Here is a 22,605-nt window from a genome sequence, read left to right on the forward strand (position 1 = left end):
TCAAAATTATAAGAAAATGATCACTGCCTCTTGGATTACTGTCAATCCTCCATGAAAAGTGAGAGAATAGTGAAGGGGAGCAAACTGAGAGAACACTAACAATAAAAGATTGACTAGGCAAATGAAAATAAGTACACAAATAAGTACTGAAGAGAGAAAGGTTGTGATCTGAGAGCATATGCTTCACAAAACCTGTCATTTCTGTACAAAGAAAACTGCCAAAAGGTGACTGTATCTGCAGGTTTCAGAAATGTTTTCTGAAAGGAAAGACATACAGGGTGGTGAGAAGCAATCAGTGCTTTGATGTCATCCAGATTAGAACATAAATCTACAGACTTTGTATCAAAATGGACATTTTATTTATGATCTGAGAGCATATGCTCTATGAAGCAACCCCTTCCATCAATATCAGCACCACTCCAGAGGAGATTACGTCTATTAAAAGTTCCTCAGGATTATAAAGGGAGACAGAAACTGTTCAACAAAAGCATCAAGGTCTAACTGATCATAGGTCTCTTCAGGAGACAGGTAGAGGGAACAAACAGTGATGGTACGACCCAAGGAAACACGGATGGCTACGGCCTGCAAGGATGTGTCGAGTGGCAAAGACAGGTTGGGCACATGCTGGTCGATCAAAAATACCACCCCTGAATGCATTTCTCCATCATACAACCTGTCATTTCTGTCCAAAGAAAACTGCCAAAAACTGCTTGTATCAGCAGATTTCAGAAATGTTTCCTGTAAGGAAAGACATACAGACACTAGTAAGAAGCAACCAGTGCTTTGATGTCAACCAGATTAGAACACAAAACCTTGACAACCTATATACTTTGTATCAAAGTAGCCATTTTTATTTATGTGTAGGCAAATTGGGTGGAGAGCCTTTCTGTTTTCAACCATGTCTTTTTTCTTTATTTGAGGAGAATCTATTGACCTTCATGGATCCTGTGCTGGGTCAAGTGGGCAGATCTTTGCTGTTGAAAGAATATTCCAGTGACTGAAAGTGTAAATGAATTACTGTTTTGCATCTGGGGGCTGGAGAAGATGTAACTGAGGAAATGCCCATACCCAGAACCAAAGGAGATGGATCTGAGGGTTTGCTGGAATGAATGGTAGGGTTTGGTTTCTTTTGAATTTCGTGCAAAGCTACACGAGAGCTCTGTGCTAGTCATCCCTAATTTTGCAGTGTAATACTAAAGGGAAGGCAGCTAGTCATCACCACCTACTGCCAACTCTTGGGCTACTCTTTCACCAATGAATAGCAGGATTGGCCATCACATTATAATGCTTCCATGGCTGAAAGGGTGAGCATGTTTTAGTGTGACAGGGATTCGAACCCATAACACTCAGATTACAAGTTGAGTGGCTTAACCACTGGGCCATGCCAGATTGAATGGTAAGGACAGAGATGGGTGTTGATGTTGATTCATCAACTTTCTTAACCATGGAGGTCAAAAGAGATTTCATATGATTTGAGAATGATTGTTTTGGAAACACTGAGCGATCTGTTTGCACTCCCACTGTACCAGTGAAACAAAGTGCAGCAGCATACATCAAAAGTGAAGTAGGAGACAGTAACTTTCTAGTCTCAAGGTAAGTAATGTTTTGAATTGTTTTCAAATGCTGTACTTCTTCTTCCTCCAACCACTTAGGGCAAGAACAAAAGTAGGATGGGTGTGAGCCATTATAATTAACCCAATAAGGGTATGTTTCATGTTCATAGGCATCGTGGTCCTTGCCATCACAATGAGCACACATCAAGAAACCACAACATGATGTCTTTGAGTGACTGAACTGCTGACATTGGAAACATCTAAGAGGGTTCAGAATATACGGCTGTACCTTGCAATTAACATAATCTGCCTTGACAGTTGCAGGTGGACATGGTGATGTAAATGCCAAAATTAGGACATTGGATGGCATCATAATTCATTCTTTGCAAGTGGAGATATGCCTCACTGCAGAAACCTCCTTTGATGGAGAAACCAGTGAGGATCTCTAATCAGGAATGCTCTTCAAATTCCTCTCAACAATAACCTCTTGTGACAAATTAAAAGTAGCATGGGGAGTAACCTCAATGGTTATATTCCCAATTGCCTTCAAATGCAAGGGGAGTTCACTGTGTTGAGATGTAGATATTTCCACCAATATGTCACCAGAGTGAAGCTTTTTTACTGACTTAGGAAAGCCCTCTTGTCCCTTCTGAATAAAAAAGGGGAGACACTTACCCTAAAGGTTCATCTGAAAGAGAATGCAGTATAAAAAATAAGGTACAGGTGTTACAGAGGTTGAGATTGCTGTTCAGAATCTTCAAAACTTGGTCATTTACCTGTGGACTATTTTTCACTATTTTATTTAAATTTTTATTTGGGGAATCCATAATAAAAAAGAATATTTCAGTATCCACTAACCCCACCCACCATGGAGCCCTATGAGGGGACACACTACAATGTCAAACAAGGACACTGCAGCATTGTCAAAGTTTCATAAGCACTATAACAAAACACCAGCATCAGATACAATGTCCACAACACCTACTGAGAATATGCAACACTGGTATTTGGTTGACCCCAGCCCAAGTAGACCAGCCAATTGATGCTGGGGGTACACCCCAAAGCCGCCTGTCTACAGGAATTCAAGGCCAAAGAAAGCTTGAGAGATATATGAAAAATAAGGGCTGGCTTTAAATTTTTTTAAACTTATTTATTTTATATTTTTATTTTAGCTAAGAGTCTAACCTCCATAAAAAACTATAAAATAAATTAAATTTACCATTTTTCTTTCTAGAATAACTGTAAATTGTAACAGAATACTACAATTCTTTATCCTACATTTATTAATATTTAAACTTTTTTGTTTTATCGTTCATTGATCCATGTCTAGTTAATAATTCCACCACCCAACTTTAAATCACTCATTAAATGCATAATTCATGTTACAGTATTGAATGATATGATACATAACCTGCTCACAAGCATACCTCATTAAGATTCTTTTCTTCATTATTTTACTTAATTTAACTTTATGTAATTTAGTAAGTTTCTAATTTTTACTTTTCTGTTAAATTTATAATAATAAAGAAAGAATACACATGAAAAACAGGAAATATATTATCTCTGACTTTTTTCTGTCAGTAGCTGATGAAATTTAAGCTTATGTTTTTATACTATTGGTACTAGTAAATTAAACAATTTTTATTTACTTAACTGATGCACCTAAGAACACAGAATAATGATACACACAAACCAAACTATATCATAAGAGCCTTTAAGTTTTATCTTAAGCCTGTCAATATAACCCCAGTTAAAGTCAAATTCAAGATGAAATGGACAATACTCTGTACTGAAAAATAATTTCAAATAACATGTCATTTGATAGATTAGAACTTTGCTGTTTTATTGGTTATAAATAATAAAGTATAAAATGTCAGAGAGAACAACAAGTGAGTTTGGCAAGTAGGTCTGATTTTCTAATTTATAAGTCCATAAACAAATAATATTGAAGGCTGTAAAAATTAAGCTTTGCCTTAGTAATATCTATATTATAATGAGTAATGTATTTTGAATTCTGTACTTCTCAGAGCAGTGATAAATACATTAGAGAAGAGGAAAGACCTGTAATATATATGTTTCAATTCTCATAAAAGGGAAGACTAAGGATATTTTAAATATCAGGTCATCCCATAAGTAATGTCTGAAAATTTAATACAGAAAGTGCATCATCATTTCTGACTTTGTATAAGGCTTTAATGACTAAAATATGTAGTAGGGCATGTATAAAAATGTTCAGACAAATGAAAGAAACTAACCCAACTCCACTTTTTCATATCATTCATCAAATAAACCCTTATGAAGATGGATGTGTCTGAGAAGCACTTCAGGCATATAATGATTTATGAGTTTACAAAAGGCAATAATGCAGCAGATACTACATGAAACATTCAAGATGCCTATGGTGCAGAGTCTATCAATGAAAGAAAATGATGAAAGTGGTTTCAGAAATTCAGATCAGGTGACTAGAGCTTAAGTGATGTGCCATGTTCAGGTTGTTCTGTTGAGTTTAATGATGACTTGCTGATGGTTGCACTTGATGAAGATTGTGCTGTAACAGTAGAAGAACTAGCACAGAAGTTTAATTCAACCCATTCAACAGTTCACCATCATCTGCAACAGCTTGGAAAGGTGTCCAAACTTGGAAAATGGGTTGCCCATGATTTGAGAGAAACCAACCTTAGAGTAAAAGTGGACACTTGCATTTCTCTGCATTCTTATGAATGTAACTCACCTTTTTTTGGACAAATTAGTGAATGGATATAAAAAATGGATATATTATAAAAATATTAAGAGCTGCAGACAATGACTCAGTGTAGGTAAACTGGCTAAAGCACAGCCCAAAATGGACCTCCACCTTAGGAAAGTCTTGTTAAGTGTTTGGTGGGATATTGTTGGTGTGATCCACTTTGAGTTGCTGCCACTCAATGCAACAATTGCATCAGACTTCTATTGTTAACAGTTACAGTGCTTGAATGTTGCACTGAAAGAAAAGAGGCCTGCTTTGATAAATTGTAAAGGTGTTGTGTTGCACTAGAATAATGCACAACCCTATACAGCAAGGATCACATCTTCAAAGATTGAAGAGCTAGACTGGGAAAAATTTATACATCCTTCTTATTCTCCAGACCTTGCCCCATCTGATTATCATCTATTCCATAGTTTGCAGAACTATCTTGATGAAAAAGAGCTTGGAACATATGAAGAAGTCAAAACTACTCTCTCTACATTTTTTTTCCTTCAAACCCCAAGAATTTTATAAAAGTGGCATTCAAAAGCTTGTGAATCATTAGCAGGAAGTAATTAATAATAATGGAACATACATTATTGATTAAATAACATTAAAGAGTCTGAAATCCTTTCTCTTTTTCTGAACCTAAAATCAGACATTACTTGAGGGATGACCTGATATTTCCTTGTAGAATTAAAACTTACATGATATTAAAATTTGGTTTATTAACTACATGTTGAAGTCATATATATTCATACAGAATGATAGTAACATAGCTTAATTAAATTTTCAAAGTACCTCTCTTAAAAGTCATGAAATACATTCTTTGATCTACCTAGTAAGGGATTTTTACTATTAATTTAGTCTGTTGTAACTTTTACACTGTAGAAAGTTTTTAAATTATGCAGTGAATGCATAAAGCTTTGTGTTTTTATGTATTATAATTATTGCTGTCTAAAAGAGACATTTTTAATGTATTTATGTCCCATATTTTTCAGCACACGAGTTGAATGAGTTAAATTTCTCATTTTTCAACATTCACTCACATATAAGTCAAACTGAAATATAAGACAAGAACAGATCAAGTACAGTACCACTGTGTCCTATACTGGACACAATCAGAAGAAATATAGTTAGAACTATGCAGAATTTGATGATAGCAAAATTTAGTTTAAAAAAAAAATCAAAATGAGTTAAAATTCTTTTATTTTTCACTGTCTTAATACTCACAGTAACTGGCCACATTGGCACCATTTACCTCTGAAAATTTTGACTTCCAGCTTGAATGCTACTGTGTAGGATTCATATGACTAAACAGGAGGAATTGTAAGATGAGGTAGGTTTTCTTGTTGGAAATTTATACTTGTAAGGAAGACTGACAAAGGTTAAGAGGGTGTGAGCTTGTTGTTGGCTGGTTAATTAAACATCTTTTATTGAGTATTACACATGACAATCTTCCTCTACAAGTTCCTAGACTTCCAGCTACATTGACGCTGTATAAGATTTATAAGATTTAATGGAAGTAATTGTAAGATGAGGGAAGTTTTTTTGGTGGGAGTAATTATACTTATAACAAAGATTGAAAGGGATCAAAATGTCATGGGCTCATTGTTGGTTGGTTAATTAAACAGATTTTATTGAATACTACACATGATGATCTTCAAAGCTGAAAAAGTCTTATAAAGTCTTATTTAATTTCTGAAACATTGAGAAATTTGAATGACTACTGTGGTGTACAAGTCTAGGATCAGTCAAACTGTGAAAACAAAATCTCACCTTATGCACCAAAAACTATGTTAAATGTATTTCTTGCAGTTATGATGCTTTCTGTTCTGGTAAAATGTTTTCAGTGCTTAGCATTTTAATAATTAGCCTTATGTAATTGCTTTTAAAGTATTTATGACAACACTGAAAAGAATGTCTTGTTAAAACTATAAACACGGCATTTTTGTTCTGTTTCAATAGTAATAACATACAGATTGCCTGTGACTTGAAATGTGGTTTGCTGTATCAGATTGCTTTTGACATGTATTTTTGTGTTTAAATATGCATATGTACATACAATTCAGAATGTTTTGCAACACTTTGTTTCTCTGTTTCATACTTTTTCTATCATTAAGTTCAAAAAATTAAAAGTCCTATGATAAATGAGACAAAGAAAGGATAAAAACTACACTTCTGTATAAAATTTGGAGATAAAAAACATGAGATGTAATGATGGGTGATGACAGTAGAACAATATTAAAGTAGAGGACTGTTGTAGTATTATTTATTTTAATCTAGAAAAAAAATGTCTTTCACTCAAAGCATACAGAAGGCTTAAGAGAAAAATATGTATTTTCATTAACTGTGAATGGCAAAGAAATAATACACAGGTTTCAAATTTGTTTTCACACTTGTACAGTTGGAAAAAACAAACATGTCCAGCTAAAACTCTTTAATCTTTTATCAATCATTACTGTACATTTAAACTCAGTGTATTGTCGACACAAAAAGAACTGTTAAACATCTATACACAATAACTTTAAAAATGATACAGAACAAAAACCAAAATAAAAAATTAAGTTATTACAATATTATAGGAATTATCTGTATATAAAACATTTGTTAAAAATACCTGCTGGAACTTTATTTGGTTTTGAAGAATCTAGGGACTCATTTTCTTCTTCCTTGTCAGGCTTTCTAGCAGCTCTTATGGCTTGGATCAGTTCTTCATGCTTTTCTCGCCAGTTGGACTTTGTCTTTTTCTTTACTTCCTGAAAACATTTGAAAGAGATGCCAAATGACATTTTTTAAAACTACAAAAAAAAAGAAAAAGAATCACTTCTACATGAAATACAATATTTCTTTCAGTATTATCTTATATAGAATCCTAAAGGTTGCATTAATTTCTCTAAATAATGAAATATATTTCACTATTATGATTCTAGTACTAATGTTCTCACTTAAACATATTGTGATTGCTATTAGTAAAGTAAAATAAACCATTTAAGTTACTTATTACGTCAGTTTGTTTGAATAGATTAAACAAACAATAAAACAATATTTAAAAAATAAGGATTTGAGTCATCAGAATACTTTACAATCACTTATTGTACTCACTAAACCTAACTAAATTTTACCTGATGTCTTTCATCTAAGAAAAAGTTTGAATCTTTCAAAACAGATATAAATAATGCACAAACACTTTCACTACAACTAAAAACTTTACCAAGAAACAATAAACTACTGCTCAAACCATGATATTTGCTTTATTACGATTTGAAAAATGTAATTTCTATTTCATCCAGTCATATTTTCAAAGTTGTTTCATTTGTAAATAATCAAACCGCTTAATGTGACATCATAAAATGACAGAAAAAAAAGACAAAGTAAACACCTAATAACCAAGAGATGCATAATAATCTGTCAATTGTGAATTCAAAAATCATTCTGTCAATTATATTTTGACATTTGAAAGTAGTTCATTTAACAAGTACTTATATTTATTTTTATCTCTAGATACTAATATTTTTGGTCAAATTCTGTGTAATCTTGAAAGTGTTTTTAAAAATAATTTTATTTTCAAAAATGAAAGACATTCAATTAACTGACATCTCACATATGTCTATGTCCAAAACAAGTTGCATTTTGAAAATATCTTACTTGAGTTTCATTTTAAGTTAATAAAATGTATTAATTTAATATAAAAAGTTGTTAGACTATGTCTTTAAGTATCTTCAGAAAAGCAATTCTGTGTGTCAAGAGTCAAGTGAGCAATTTTTGTCTTGAATTGCCTGTAACTCTTTGTGGAATACATTTACTCTGGACACATGTGGGAGTTGAAACAGTAGCCATGTAGACTATAGCATGTGCAGACTATGAAACAGAAGACTACTGGTAAATGGATGCCAAAGTTAAATCTACAAGTGGTCCAAGATGAGCAAATGAGGATTCTGACCTAATGTGGTTGTTATTTGCTGTCCAAAAAGGACAAGTCTAACCAGCACTAGCAGAAAACGGATGCACATAACATGTAGCAACTGATTGGTCAGCTAAAATACAAGAAGGTATGCTGATCATCGATATACACTCTTCACTGTCAACTATTCTATAAAGTGAGCCAAAGATTATCTATTGGTCAATACAATAACACAGACAGTGAAAGACGTGTTGGCAGAAAACTAAACAATATGATATGATTCACCTCATGATCCATATGGATGAGGGACTTAAATTCAACAGCTGACTCTTTGTTGAGTTGCCTAAAACGATAGAGATGATAAAGTGTTGTACTTAACCTTACAACTCCAGTCTAATGATTTGGCAAAACTCATAATACTCAGTCAAATGGATGTTTGCAAAATTTGTTAATCCTGAGAGTAGCAACTAGGACAAACACTTGCCCTGTGTGATGATAACATACAGAATAAGGGTATAAAAATTTACAGGCTGTTTTCTAAACATGTTCATGTTTGAATTTCTATCAGTTATATATTATATAGTATTAAACCTCAAAGAGAACTACTGGCAATTTGTGAAAAAAAGGATATAACAGGTTAGTATGGACAAGAAGGATTTGATTTTCTAGTTTATGGCTCAGTAACCAAATAATATTGAAGGTTATAAAAAATATGTTTTTCTAAGTAATACAAGTGGTATAATGAGTAATTTACCTTAAATTCTATACTTTTCAGAAAGGTGGTGAATAAACTGAAAATGGAGAAGAAGGAAGACCTAATGAGCAAATGTCACAATTCTCACAGCAAAGGAATTTAGGATATTTTAATATTGTTTCACAAAATTAAGAATGTAAAACTTATATGGAAGGAGTTAACATCCTGTCAAGTAACTAGATAGGTTCTAAATGGCAGTGTGAAATAATAAAACCAGTAGCAAGATGTGAAAAGATCAGATAACTGACCCTGTTTAGTGGATAGTTTTAAATGTCTGTTACAACCTTCTGTCATTCTTCAAAAAAAAAAAAATTATTTCACAACTTTCAACATTTCATTTTATGTAGATTTTGGTTTTCTATAGTTATTGATAGGGTAGAGAAAAATAAAGACAAAGCACACAGTTTCACAAAAAAAAACTTGTGGTATTCTTTCAGGAAGTTTTAAAGTAAAGCAAATGAAATAATAAACTTTAATATTAAAATAAATATGTTTTTCTTAACAAGAAAGTCACTTTTCCTTAAGAATAACTCAGTAGCAGTTTCATAAATCTGTAAATGAATCTTTAGTGAAAAAACTTTAATAAAAATTATGATATTTTGGGTACAAAATATTTGTAATGTTTACTAAACACCTGCCAAATTTTATGAAGATACACTTAGTAAGAGTGGGGTTATAGCATGTATAGTTTCACAGTTACACTGTGGTTAGAATATCAGTCAAACTGACTAAGCCCATATAAACAATGTAACTAACAAAGTCCAGCTGAAAATAGCAAAAAGAATACAACTGACATGTTGCTTTCATAAAACCACAAATTTCTATAAATATACTGTTTATTATGGCAGTCCAAAAATATAAAAATTAAAAATTATTTTCCACAATATTTCGTCATATTCCACTATCACTACCTATGTTATAAATAAAAAACTGGATCGATTTGTGCATATTTGGAGGTGACACAGCTTAAATACTTCAGTATCATTATAATTCATAGAAAAAGATAAACAAAATAGATCTTATTATGGTTTTTATTCAGTAACAAAACAACTGCAATAATGTCTTATGTATATGAATAACATATAACTATAATAATAATAATACAACAATTTATCACATCACTTATAGCATCAAATTTTGAAGATTAGAAATGTCTTTTGGTGTAGTTTAAATGTGAGAAAAAGATATTACTTTTGATCTTTAACCTTTGTAACAGAAGAGTTAAATGCTTGAATCACAACTTTCAACCCAGCAACTGCCTCCTACCTTTCTTGTTATTCCAGAACAATTTTCCAGTCTATCAGCTTTTTATCCATGAATGTCTTTGCTTTCTTTTTCCAATATAAATTTATGACACTAAATATGTTAAAAGTCCTTTCTGTTACACAGAATTGCAAAGGAGCCTTAATATTAAAATTATTTCCCCTAGTCAATGAAAGTTTTCATTCTTCTCTGGAATATCAAGATTCTTCACCATTCAACATTAAGTAGTTCTCTAAAGTTTATCATTAAACAGAGCCAAATCAACCAAGTTTTCTAATGAATAGCATAAGTGCTGTTTGAAACCTGCCACTGAAGCACTGGCAACTGAACAATATAAAAAAAACCGTGGTGTCACCTGACGTGATGCTGAACTGCTTTTCCTTAAATCTAGAAAATGCATAGTAAATGACCCAATTATATTAAATTATAAAATACCACTGTTTGCCAATCAATATATAAAGAGTAATTAAGAAATGTAACAGGAGAAGTAAACGTTTGGCAAATTTCTTCAAATGTGCACCACCCTTAAATATTGATGTATTTAGTTTTAAATTCAACCTAAGGTTTGTCTCATTACGAGTAGTGCAAAAAAATATGCATCAAGAGTTCTCATTCTTTACCACAAAAATGTGGACCACTCTACTGCACACAAAAGTATTTGTAACCAACAGCATAATCACCAAAACAAAAGTACCATACTCAAAGGCTTGTTCTTCTGTCAATTGCACATTTTTGAAAATCTTTCAATATTCTAGTTTTTCTACTAATTTTGTAATTTTTTCACAATTTATACAAACACTTAGAAATACCTTTGACTGTTTTTTCACTTGGGCTGCAGGCACTTCAGTACCTTTGATTCTCATTTTAGATGAATCAAAAACTTTCCTCTTTTTGGTCTTTAATTTCTGACATATTTTCTGATGGCGTTCCTATAAAAAAATGATGATACAACTAGAACTTTGAATAAATAAAACTACAGTCTTAAATAATTATCATATTTCAATAAATTATTTAAAACAGGTACACATTATACAGTTTTGATTTTTGAACTTTTTTTTAGGTTAAAAACTAAGTTGTTTTTTATTTTAGTTCAGTTTTTAATTTATGTGCAGTACTTGCAGAAACACTGTACTACTGAATGCACTGTAAGAATGATTGTAGTCACATTCCTGAGTATGGCTACAGGCAAGATCAAACAATTTTGCATCTAGAACAAAGCCATTGTTATTACATAATAAATTTTAGTCTAAAGAAAACAACAAAAATCTTATTTCATTGAAGAACCTATGCTCATGGAACATTTTCTTTAATGCAACAAAGATATGAATAGAGACAGAGGAAGAGAAACAAGGGTTCCGGTGCAGGTTTTCATTGTAGGTCCACGTCTCTTTTAAATTTGAACATAAAACATTTATAGACAAGCCAGTTCATCTTTTTAAAACTTAACATTTAACTATCAAAATACAAGCATATGTAAAACAACATACACAACAGAAAAGTACCCTGCCCACCAATTTAGAGAGGATGTTGCATGTCTTTTATTCTGAAAAGTGATCAACTATCTGTTGCATGTTCAATTTCCTTGACTGTTTAGTTTAAATGACATTCTCAAACCACAAAGTCTTTAATGTCCCATAGTGCTCCTTAGATATTTCTTTATCAGTGTGATTTTGAAATTGAATGTTCAACATTTGCCTCTGTCACTGTTAGGGTAAGAAATAGCAGAAGTACAATACAAACTTCTGAAGAGCTAGATGTCAAGACACTGTTGTCAACAATTAGTGCTTTTGCCAAATCAGTGAATGATGATTGCTTAGATATATGTGATTTTAAACAATCTGAACAACAGTAGCTGTCTAGGAAAGTCAGGAAAAATGTTGTTGCTGCAATGATTGACAAGTTTTTAATTATATTCATACATAAATCATCATCACTTGCAAAAACAAGAATACTCGGCTTGATTATTCTGATTTTATCTGTAACTGCATGTAAACTTTTAACTCAATTTGTGATGATGAGAAACCCACATGAAGTAAAAATGTATCTCAAGATGGCTGTTTTAATAAAACATTTATTAAAAAAATTAGAGAAAAATGTTTTGATCGTCTTAGGTCATCTTCAGTTTAGCAAAGAGAGTTTACAGCAAAAGTGATTTTTTTTTATTATATTGACCTTCCAGTCATGCTCATCTAACATTACATAGTTTGCACTGATGTGGTGCAAGAGCACTTAGGTCACATATCCAGTAATATAATACTGACCTTTAGTCTTCCCTGTCTTGGCTATGTTTTAATGAACAAGTATTTTATAATATACAGTCACATTTCAATTATTACACATTATTACTATTTAGAAACAAGTCATTAAATTTATTTTTCTTAAAATATAAAATAATTCTCTCCTTGCTATGACCTTTGTACTCAGTTGTATTTGAATATAGGTTGCTAAGCTTTGTAGAATTTCGCACGTGGAAGATATCAAACAAAAATTTTTTTTAGGTTTTATGTATACAGTTGAAAAACCAAAAAAAATCATAAATAACTACACTGATACCACAGAATCCCACTACAATTACTTAAGGTTAGTAACTAAGGTTTTTTTATATTTTATAAAATATGAAACTTCAAGCAGTCTAAAGACACAACCTACCTCCTTGAAAACCTGAATCAAAAGAACGCGGAAGCCTTTCCAAAGGTTAAAATGGTGGAAAAAAATCATTCTTGGGGCATTCTAAGCCATTTACTGGTTACTTACCTGTCATATATTGTAGGAGAAGTATATAAGGGACTGTTTCAAAAAAAGAGAGAGTTGAATGATGCAACTGTGTTTGATTCAGTACATAAGCCATATCTCAGAAAAATAAAAAGGTATGAGGTTCTTATTCCATATTCTAGCTTGTCAATATTATTAATTTGAGTTCCTAATTTGTATAAAATTATAGACTTAGTATTTTGACATCACAAACAGCACTGCATTCAATATATCATGTGACTCATTAAAGTCTACATGTAAATGTTTTAATATTTACTTTAAATTAAGAAATTAACTCATGTTTAACATTAAAGTTTCAATTATAATCTACAATTTGGTTCCAAACTAATTGACATAAGTTTATAAAATAGTAGTTCAATAAAATTTCGAATGTAAGTCAGAAAAAAGCGATGATATGGCCTTTGAACCCTGACCCATTGCAAAATTCTCAAGACAGAGAATACAGCCACAGCTACTCATGATTAGACTAGGTAATCATAAAACAAACAAGTATGGCTCCTTAGAATGAATGAATGAATGCATGAACAAACAAATAAGTTATAAATAAGTTGGATGGCTCTAAAAATTAATACATAATAAACCAAATGTTTGAGCTAGCCAAAGCACCCCAAACAAGTGGACCAATATGAATTACAGCTGTTCTTCCACCATATGATTTGTAACCATGAACAGATTCTAGCAATATTACGTGATGAGATGCCTGACATTATATACCACAAGTCAATGTAAAGTGCATTTACAATGAAAAAGGCATTAGATGGTACTGTTTCAAAAGAACAAGATCAAGTATTAAGTTATCTATTAGAGAAAAGCAAACATTAAGAGTATATAAGAAAATATGCATTTTAAGTTTGAAGACAAAAATTATCTGAAAGAAAATCAAATATGAGAAGAACTTATAACGTGTGTTGATATAAATGCTGATGAAACTTCCATCAAATGTCTGAAAATACAGCAAAATGATGATTGAATAATTGCAATAACCTTGAATGAACTTGTATCTGCTAAAGTTCATTACCACAGGACCTGATATAAAAGCTATACAAGAGAAAAATATAAGGTTATAGCAAATGAACACATCTCAACTGGTACAGACTATAACAGAATTATTGAGTTTGGGGCTTACATTAAGGATAGTGTGATGTACCAGATCCAAATACACATTAAGACAAATTCTCACTCAACAGTAAGTATTTATCAGTATTCATCACCTTATCATAAAGAAAGATGCTAAATATTGAACATGCCAGCATCCATGTGTAGCTGATATTCTAGAGGTTTCACTGTTAGATGTGGGCAGATCAGAAATTAGCAAGATTCTCTCCAAATATTGACGTGTTCTCATCCTGCACATGCTTACTGTCCTGCAGCCAATGGGACAGTGCTTTTGCATGTACTATAGTTAAATGATTTCACTGTGGTTAGGGTATCAACACAGAAGTTTAAGACCATGACATTTTCTCTAACCTGATGTGCATAGACATACCCAAAGATTACTACTAAAATATGATAAACAGTAACTTTCATGTACGTTTCATATTACAATTTAAAAAAAATGAAACTATATTTAATCAAACAACACAGTAGTTTTGCACACAAAAAAAAGTAATGCAGTATTTCCTGTTTATGTAGTTTGTTCATCAAACATAAAATATGCATGTTCATTGCTTTTTTCCAAAATTAAAAATAGGAAATGTTTTACTTTTTACCACTTCTAGAACAAGTATGCAAAATTTCATTCACCAGTTTTGCCTACTTTTAATTCTAGAGAAACACAAAGTGTTCCAGAAAATTTCTAAATTTTCAGTACCTTGAATCTTTATATAGCAATAATAAAAAGTATTCTTTTACTTAGTAATATATCTATATGTGTGAAAAGGAAAGTGTGAACACTTTTGCAAAGTATGATTGTCAAAAATGTAAAATCTACTTTAAAATGGCTAATAAAGTAACTTGCATTTTGCCATTATTTGCCAGTAAGGAAAAAATTCCAAAAATAAAGCACACCAAATGTATTAATGAACATTAGACTGAGCATCTGTAATGAGCACCCACTGGCCACAGCCAGCAGATCATTACTTACAAACTTTCAGAAATTTTATGATATATAATAATTATCCTAGCACTAGCAGCAATGAATTCATTCTATATTTATTTAGCTCAAGCATTCAGCTGTTTTTTATAATAAACACAGCAAAATAAAGCAACTGGACTTTATTCATATCATTTTATTCATATGCTATAGAAATTAATTCAGTTTGGCTGCTAATTCACAAAAGAAACAACTAAAATACAATGAAAAAATGTGATGTGGTAAATAAGGAGCGAAACAGAATGTGAAATTCAGTTTTAAGGTACTGAATAAAACTATGTATTATGCCAAACTGCTTCAGTTTGTTTTTTTTCTTCTACAATATGCTACTTCTTGTTTGAACTAAAACAAAAATTTGGCTTTTTTCCCCTTTGCTCAAGCATCTTGGATGATTATATACTTATGAAAACCCATAACTCAGTCTTAACTGTACATTCTGGATGTCACATACAATAACAATGTCTCAATCTTGCTCAACCTAGTAGATAAGATGTTAGAAGAGAATATGAGATTAAGCCCTAAACACTTCCAAAACAAATAGTTTCAAAACTGAATAAAAAAGTTTTCTTACCCCCTCCCCCCAAAGAAAAACAACAAACTTACCAAGGTATCAGAATTGAATGTTCTTCCACATACTGAGCAAGGCACCAAATTAACAGGAGTATCAGGAGATGTATCTTATGGAAGAGAATTAGAAAAGTAGCTATTTGATACAAATATTAACTAAAATTTAGAAAAACTGGTAAAAATAAAAAAGTTTTATCTGATTTTATTTCTTGAAGTTAAGTTGAATATAAAATCACTGATCATGCAATATATGATCATCTAATACATTTTAAACATATTCTATAATTCATGAAGCATGCAATCTTTCAAACCTGTTTTACATCAGAATATATACTGATGCAAAATATTTATATTTATATTGTAGCTTTCCAAACTTTTATTTACTTTCACCATAAAGATTTAAGCTTTAAAAATGTCAGTGTATAAAAACATTGGATACGAAAGTATGATGCACGTGAAGAAATGCACTTTCACACATAATATGTACATTGGTATAAATGTGCAAATGGATATTAACAAATTTCAAATCTTGAGCTCAACAAGTGTAGGGGGGTTAGTTTGGATTTACCCAAAGAAAATTTGTTAATATTAAATGCTTTATTTAATGCATTCTGGTGAATTTTAGTTAACCCTTTTGCCATATAGTTTATATTGTTTGTTTGTTTTTGAATTTCACACAAAGCTACTCAAGGGGTATCTATGCTAGCCATCCCTAATTTAGCAATGAGGAACTAGAGGGAAGGCAGCTAGTCATCACTACCCACTGCCGACTCTTGGGTTACTCTTTTACCAATAAATAGTGGGATTGATCGTCACATTATAATGCCCCCACGGCTGAAAGAGCGAACATGTTTGGCGTGATGGGGATGCAAATCCGCGACCCTCAGATTACGAGTCGCACGCTTTAACACCCTTGGCCATGCCGGGCCTATAGTTTGTATATATCCAAACAAACATTTACACCCACTAACTGTAAAATTTGGATTCATCCCAAAGATATCGAAAACGTTTCTTTCAACTGCAACATGAGGGAATGTCCCCTATACTTGAAACATCTATCAAACCTGCATATATGCTGCCATCTATGTTCTGCACTGTGAAACCTGGATGTTTATATTTCTTGTTACAAAATTGTTAACTTTGCAGGAACACAAATAGTATCTGTATCTTTAACATTGTTATTTAAATAATTTGGATTATATTTTGTAACAATTTTGACATCTTATTTCAATACTTAATTTTGCCTAGATTTATGCTATTTACTGGAAGAACACTTTTCTTCTAATTTTTCTCTTTTTTGCTTAAATCATTATTTTTCACTATCCAATACAGTTTTCAATATCATTGTCAGATATAGAAAATACAATTTCTTTCAATGTTTAATAAGTAATACAAATGGTCAAATTCATACTTTTAATTTTTGGAGGTCAACTAAAAATTTTGTGAACTAGCCTGAAAATTATTTGTGCATTTAAAGCATTAATTAAATGCACAATACCTAACCATACAGCAACACTGCAAATAATTTTTTCAAGTTAATTAAATTAGGTGATTGTAATACTGAGGTACGCAACTAATTTAACTACACAACCTAAATACAGAAAAAAGATCAAAGTTTTAAAAACATATACAAATATTTATTCAGAAGCACACTTCAAATGTGTTAGTAGTTTATTTTCATCTTTTCTCTCAGATATCCATAGTCTTTTCAGCCACATGTTCTAAGCTTAGCACATCTTATCAAAAACTATTCTCCTTGCCAGTACAACAAGTATTTTGTATTGTTCTGCATGTGACAGTCTCAGTACTTTTCTTGCAATTACATATTTTTGCATACTCAGATGTCACTTTTTTATTATTTCCTACCTCTCTTTATTCTTCACACCCAAGCCAGTCAGTTAGCAGTCATGTTTTAAATTATGCTTGTCTGAGTCATTGTCAAATTAAACATGGCTGCTGGAGCAAACGTCATTCCCAATAACAACATATCTCAGTTTACAGAGTTTCTATATATTAACAGAAAAAGATGTACATCTACTAACTAATATACAATGTTATATTTCATTTCAAATAAAATGTTTTCTTATGCTATACAGTATATTCTCACAACAAATTGCTATTAAGTTCTATTACAAGCTATTTTAGACATTAAAGTACACTCAAGTAATACTGTTTGAAACTTAAAAATTTCTTAGAGGGACTTACTTCATCACATACAAACAACTATTCTATTTCATTTTTAATGCACCCCACAAGCTTTTTATCTCTTCTCCATTGGAAATGACTGATTCCAATGAGTCTTTCATGGAAATGATTATGTGTCAGCCCTCCACCAATAAGAATGCAACATATTTCATGATGCATGTTACTCTCTCTACTCAATTCTACTGAACTATCGCTTTGAGTTTTAGCAAAAAATGAAAGCACCAGTTTTCAGTGGGAAGGAGTGTGAGTGAAGGTAAATACCTATCAAAGATACGTTTTCAATATATGAAAAGTATACCTCCCAATACAATACATTATATTTTCTTACATAAATAGCTAGAATCCCACACCGACTAGATGGATGGACCAGTGCAAGAGAAAGAAAGAAGTATCCTCCAAAAGTGTCTGAAGGCCATTGTTTATGAGGAGACACTCAGATTCTAAGATCTGTTAAGGTGATCATACCAACTATGAATTAGGAAAGAGGATTTTACAGGTTAGTCAACTACATTCCGAAACCTAGCCAGATAGTGGAGGTAAGAAAGAGGATCATATCATCTTCATCTCAAGTTCACGAGACTGGAGGGAAGCAACAGCCATACACCCATATATACCCAAAGCTATATATTTATAGCCACAGTTTGTGAAGTACAAAATTCATCTAAACACTTAGATGAATGCTTTACAGTTTTATCTAACTATAATGCTACCACTTCACATACTCATGTTAATATAGAAAATTGAGAGACTGATTCTGAATCCTGACATTTGATATAAAAAGATGTCTACATAATACAAACATCTTCCTCAAATGTGAAATTGACCACAATGCCCCAAGTATAGTAAGATCTTCAGGATAATAAGCATTGAGGGATAGCAGAAGGGACAGAAGTGTAATAATTTACAAATATCTCCACCGTGACCCACAACATGGATATAGTAACAAGAGTATAAGTTAAGGAATATAGATATCTGTAATATATGTGTGGGAATTTATGTTGACTGGTTCAGTAATAAATCCAAAACCCACAACTGGGAACCAACATCCACATGGAATTGAAATAAGGGATAAACAAAGGTTTAGTGCCTTACATTCAACATTTTATTAAACTACTTTTTTTTTATGTTATACCAGTTAGTATAATATAAAATTTTAGCTAATATTTCATATTTTAATAGTATTTAAATTTTAAGTTTTTATTTCTAGAAGAAAATATTCACAAAAATTCTGAGTTTCCTCTAGTATGATACATGTAGCACATTTTTCTATTCATTACTTTATCCACTACCCCTTCAAAAAGTACAAAATTAAACAAATTACTCACAATAAAATTGTCATTGCTCTGATAAATCACAAATTTTAAAGCCTTCAATTCTATTTGGTTACACACCCATCTGTCACATCCTTTCTTTCAGAAGTTGTTAATAGTTCTACCTCACATTTATCTATATATTACGTTTTACCAACAGAAAGTCAAACTTCAAATGAATACAAATAGGTTGTGGTTGGTCAAATTAACCAAGCCTGTGTTAAAAGAGTTAAAACTACCTGGTCAGGCACCATTTGCCACAGAGAATGATCCAAGTGTTGAGCAATAACAAAAGGAAAATGACCCTGAACAGGAAAGAATAAGAAAAAATAACTTACCCAATCAGAGCTTCATTAAATTCTGAAGAACGGCTACAGAAGGAAGACAACAGTTCAAAGAGGAGGAGCCACAATCCAGTTCAAATATAGAGAGACGAATATATTATAGGTTGTCCACATGGCCAATTGAAGAAGTACCTCCAAGAGATAATGAAAATGAAACATCAATGAAAAGGTAAGGTTTCAAATAGGACGAGAAGGCACCCAAAACTAAGTGTGGGATGAAGATAATAGAGAAGAGTAATCCAATTGAAATAATAACTGAATCCAAATGGCAAAGATGAAAGGTGAAGAATCACAAACAGAGCATGGCTGTCAAGAAAGAAAGAGGCAGGAATGGGCACCACAGAAGGAATCCGTGTGAGTAATATAACACAGAAGACCAAATACAGGATAGAGAAGTATGTCAAGAGCAGGCAAAGGATAAAGGTGAAAATTAAGAGGAAGGGAATGTGGTGAAATGGAGGAGTTTTCTACAGCTGATGAAGAATTAGGGAGGAAAAAAATGATCCAAAGAAAGGACAATAAGTGTAGAAGGATATAGAGTATATGAAACACTGATAGCAAATAAACAAACCACCAATATCCACTAGTAAATAAGAGAAGGAAAGAAGACATAAAGGAAAAGTAAAACAAGAAGCATGGGGAGATTAAGTTAAAGTAAAAATTTTTTTCAATGTAAAGAAATTTCATTTTGGTAATTAAATTATTCAAATCACAAAAACAGTTCACGTAAAGAGCACCAAAAGAAAAAACACCTGAACACAAGAACTGCCAAACAAAAAAGATACTTCACTAAAATTGAACAGAGACACGTGCATCATGAGATTATATCACATTTTGACTGGTGACAAGTGGATTCATGATGATGTTTACAAGACACTTACTCAATGAAATCAGTTAATTCCCATGAAGAAGGGATAATCATTGAAATCAGTTAATTCCCATGGAGGAGGAATAAAAGGTTTGTGGTATGCATTACCATTTTTGCATACAGAGGACAGCATTGAACAAGAATAGTTATTTATGTGAATCGAGGTAATGTACCATAACAGAAAGTACATTTCACAAGCCTCCATGCAGAATAAATAATGCATGAGTTTTATCAATCTTTCATTGAAAATTTTTACAAAAGAAAGATATTCATTCCAAATTCTTCTCATTGAGAAATTCTGTTCCAAGAAAAGAATATATTTCTTTTGTAAAAATTTTCAACCAAAATATTCCAAAAGCATAGTCATAATAGGTATTGTAGAAAGCACATTATTAGATGTACATGTTTGTCTGCCTACTAAATGACACACACAGTTTCACAAAAATGGAGTAATCATTACAAACAACATAATTCAACTATTCAGTACATGACCCAATCATTCTATCTACTTGTATAATATCAACAGGAAAATATCTGAACCTTGATTTTAATGATAATGTACATTGAGGGAACATCTCACACTCCTTGAAAGGTTACTGAGAAACAGAAGTCATTAGTGTACGTGCATATATATATTTTATATAAACCTTACCAAATTCCATTTTCTTTCTTTTTCCAGATGAATAAACAACTTTTTTTTACTCAACTACTTCAATTTCATGTGCTGCATAAAAGCAAAATACTTTTACTGCATCACAGCCTGAAAAAAAAAAATTAAAAAAGAGCTTAACATAAATTTCTCATTACCTCTTTCAATTTCTCTAACTATGACATACTTTACAGTAAAAAATGTAGTTCACTTGGAAACTAAAACTACTGTATAAAACAATAAATTACTGCATTGATACTTTTCTAAACAGCATTTTGTTTACTGGTCTATCCTGTTTAGTGATGAGCATGGCAGTAATTAATGTGTGATTTCAGATAAGTTATACTTGCAGATGCTTGCTTTTGTGATACGCTTCCAAGTTTCAGAATCTACAGAACTAGTAGTAATTAAAATTTACATTGTGGCTTTTCCCAAAGTTGAAGTGATGCTGTTTACTAACCTAAACACCTCAATTCAAATTATTTTAGTATCTCACACCTAATCCTAAAAACATGAAACATAAAACATATTTTATCACAATGGATAATAAATATGATTTAACTGTTAGATTTACTTTACTGTAAGTTCTCATATTCATAGAATGTCCTTACGCTATAGAAACATTTTGTTTTGGAAAAAAAATTATTTTTAATTTTTGAATTAATGAACAAAAGTTTCAACATGTCCAGAAAACAAAAAAGAAATTAGTTTTGGTTAATCCAAATATGACATTTATTACATTACAAAACTGTTTTAAGTACATGCTTTTACCTCAAAATTTTCATATATTTCAGGTCACTCTAGTAAACAGTTTAATCTGTTTAGGATGCAAGATAAACCACAAGCATAAAAATATCTGTAATCTACTGCTGGGTTCAAATGCTCATTACAATTTACAGATGCCTCAATGTAATGATCAGCCTCTTCCATTATTTCCAACTACTTCTGTTATTACCTCCAAAGGGTCTGTATCTCAAAACAAACCCTATTAGTATACTCACCAATGACACTTAAGCATATGCGATATATTTGGTCTCACTAGCTTGTAAATGGTGTATGATAAATTTTAAAAATGGCACCCTCAACATTCTGGAGAAGAGCAAGAAATAGAAATTCTTTGATGCCAGCTTTGATTACATTGACCTTGAAAACCTACTCCTAGATCCTCATCATGCCTTGATAATAATGTGGATCCATTTTAGCCCTTCATGGTATGGGGCTACATCATACAGACAAGGAAACTCCTTGGTCACTCCATTTCTGAATGCCAAGTTCAGTCTTGCAACTCCAAATCCATGAGATGAGTTTGAGGACAAATAAACAAGTTCACACACAAAGTGAATAAGTACAGGATTTGCAAGGACTTTGCTCTTGAATTGTCCAATATATATGAAAGAATTTCAATCACAACATGACCACTGAAGACTATCGAGTATGAGGGTGTTCATACTGTATCAAAGTTTTAGACCTAAACTTAGTTTCAACATCCTTTTACTACAGCTAAACACTTAGATAAATGCTTTACAGTTTTACCTAACTACAATGCGACCACTCCACATACTCATGGAATAAGTCTCTTACAAGTTACTATTTCTTCTC

General features: G+C 31.8%; 1 protein-coding gene across 5 annotated transcripts in view; it reads right to left on the bottom strand.

Annotated features, from left to right (window-relative positions):
* The window catches only part of LOC143252914 (uncharacterized), an 80,261-nt gene that overhangs the window by 52,411 nt on the left and 5,245 nt on the right, over positions 1-22,605 (bottom strand). For all 5 annotated transcript variants that reach the window (XM_076505762.1, XM_076505763.1, XM_076505764.1 and 2 more), the window contains exons 2-5: positions 21,010-21,117; positions 15,667-15,740; positions 11,009-11,128; positions 6,899-7,037 (exon numbers count right to left, since the gene is read on the bottom strand). In XM_076505762.1, coding sequence (XP_076361877.1) covers positions 6,899-7,037; positions 11,009-11,128; positions 15,667-15,740; positions 21,010-21,019 — 343 coding nt within the window. In that variant the 5' untranslated portion in view covers positions 21,020-21,117. The remainder of the gene's footprint in view (positions 1-6,898; positions 7,038-11,008; positions 11,129-15,666; positions 15,741-21,009; positions 21,118-22,605) is intronic.

The sequence above is a fragment of the Tachypleus tridentatus genome, chromosome 6, assembly GCF_004210375.1.
Source record: "Tachypleus tridentatus isolate NWPU-2018 chromosome 6, ASM421037v1, whole genome shotgun sequence".
NCBI classification, from domain to species: Eukaryota; Metazoa; Arthropoda; class Merostomata; order Xiphosura; family Limulidae; genus Tachypleus; species Tachypleus tridentatus.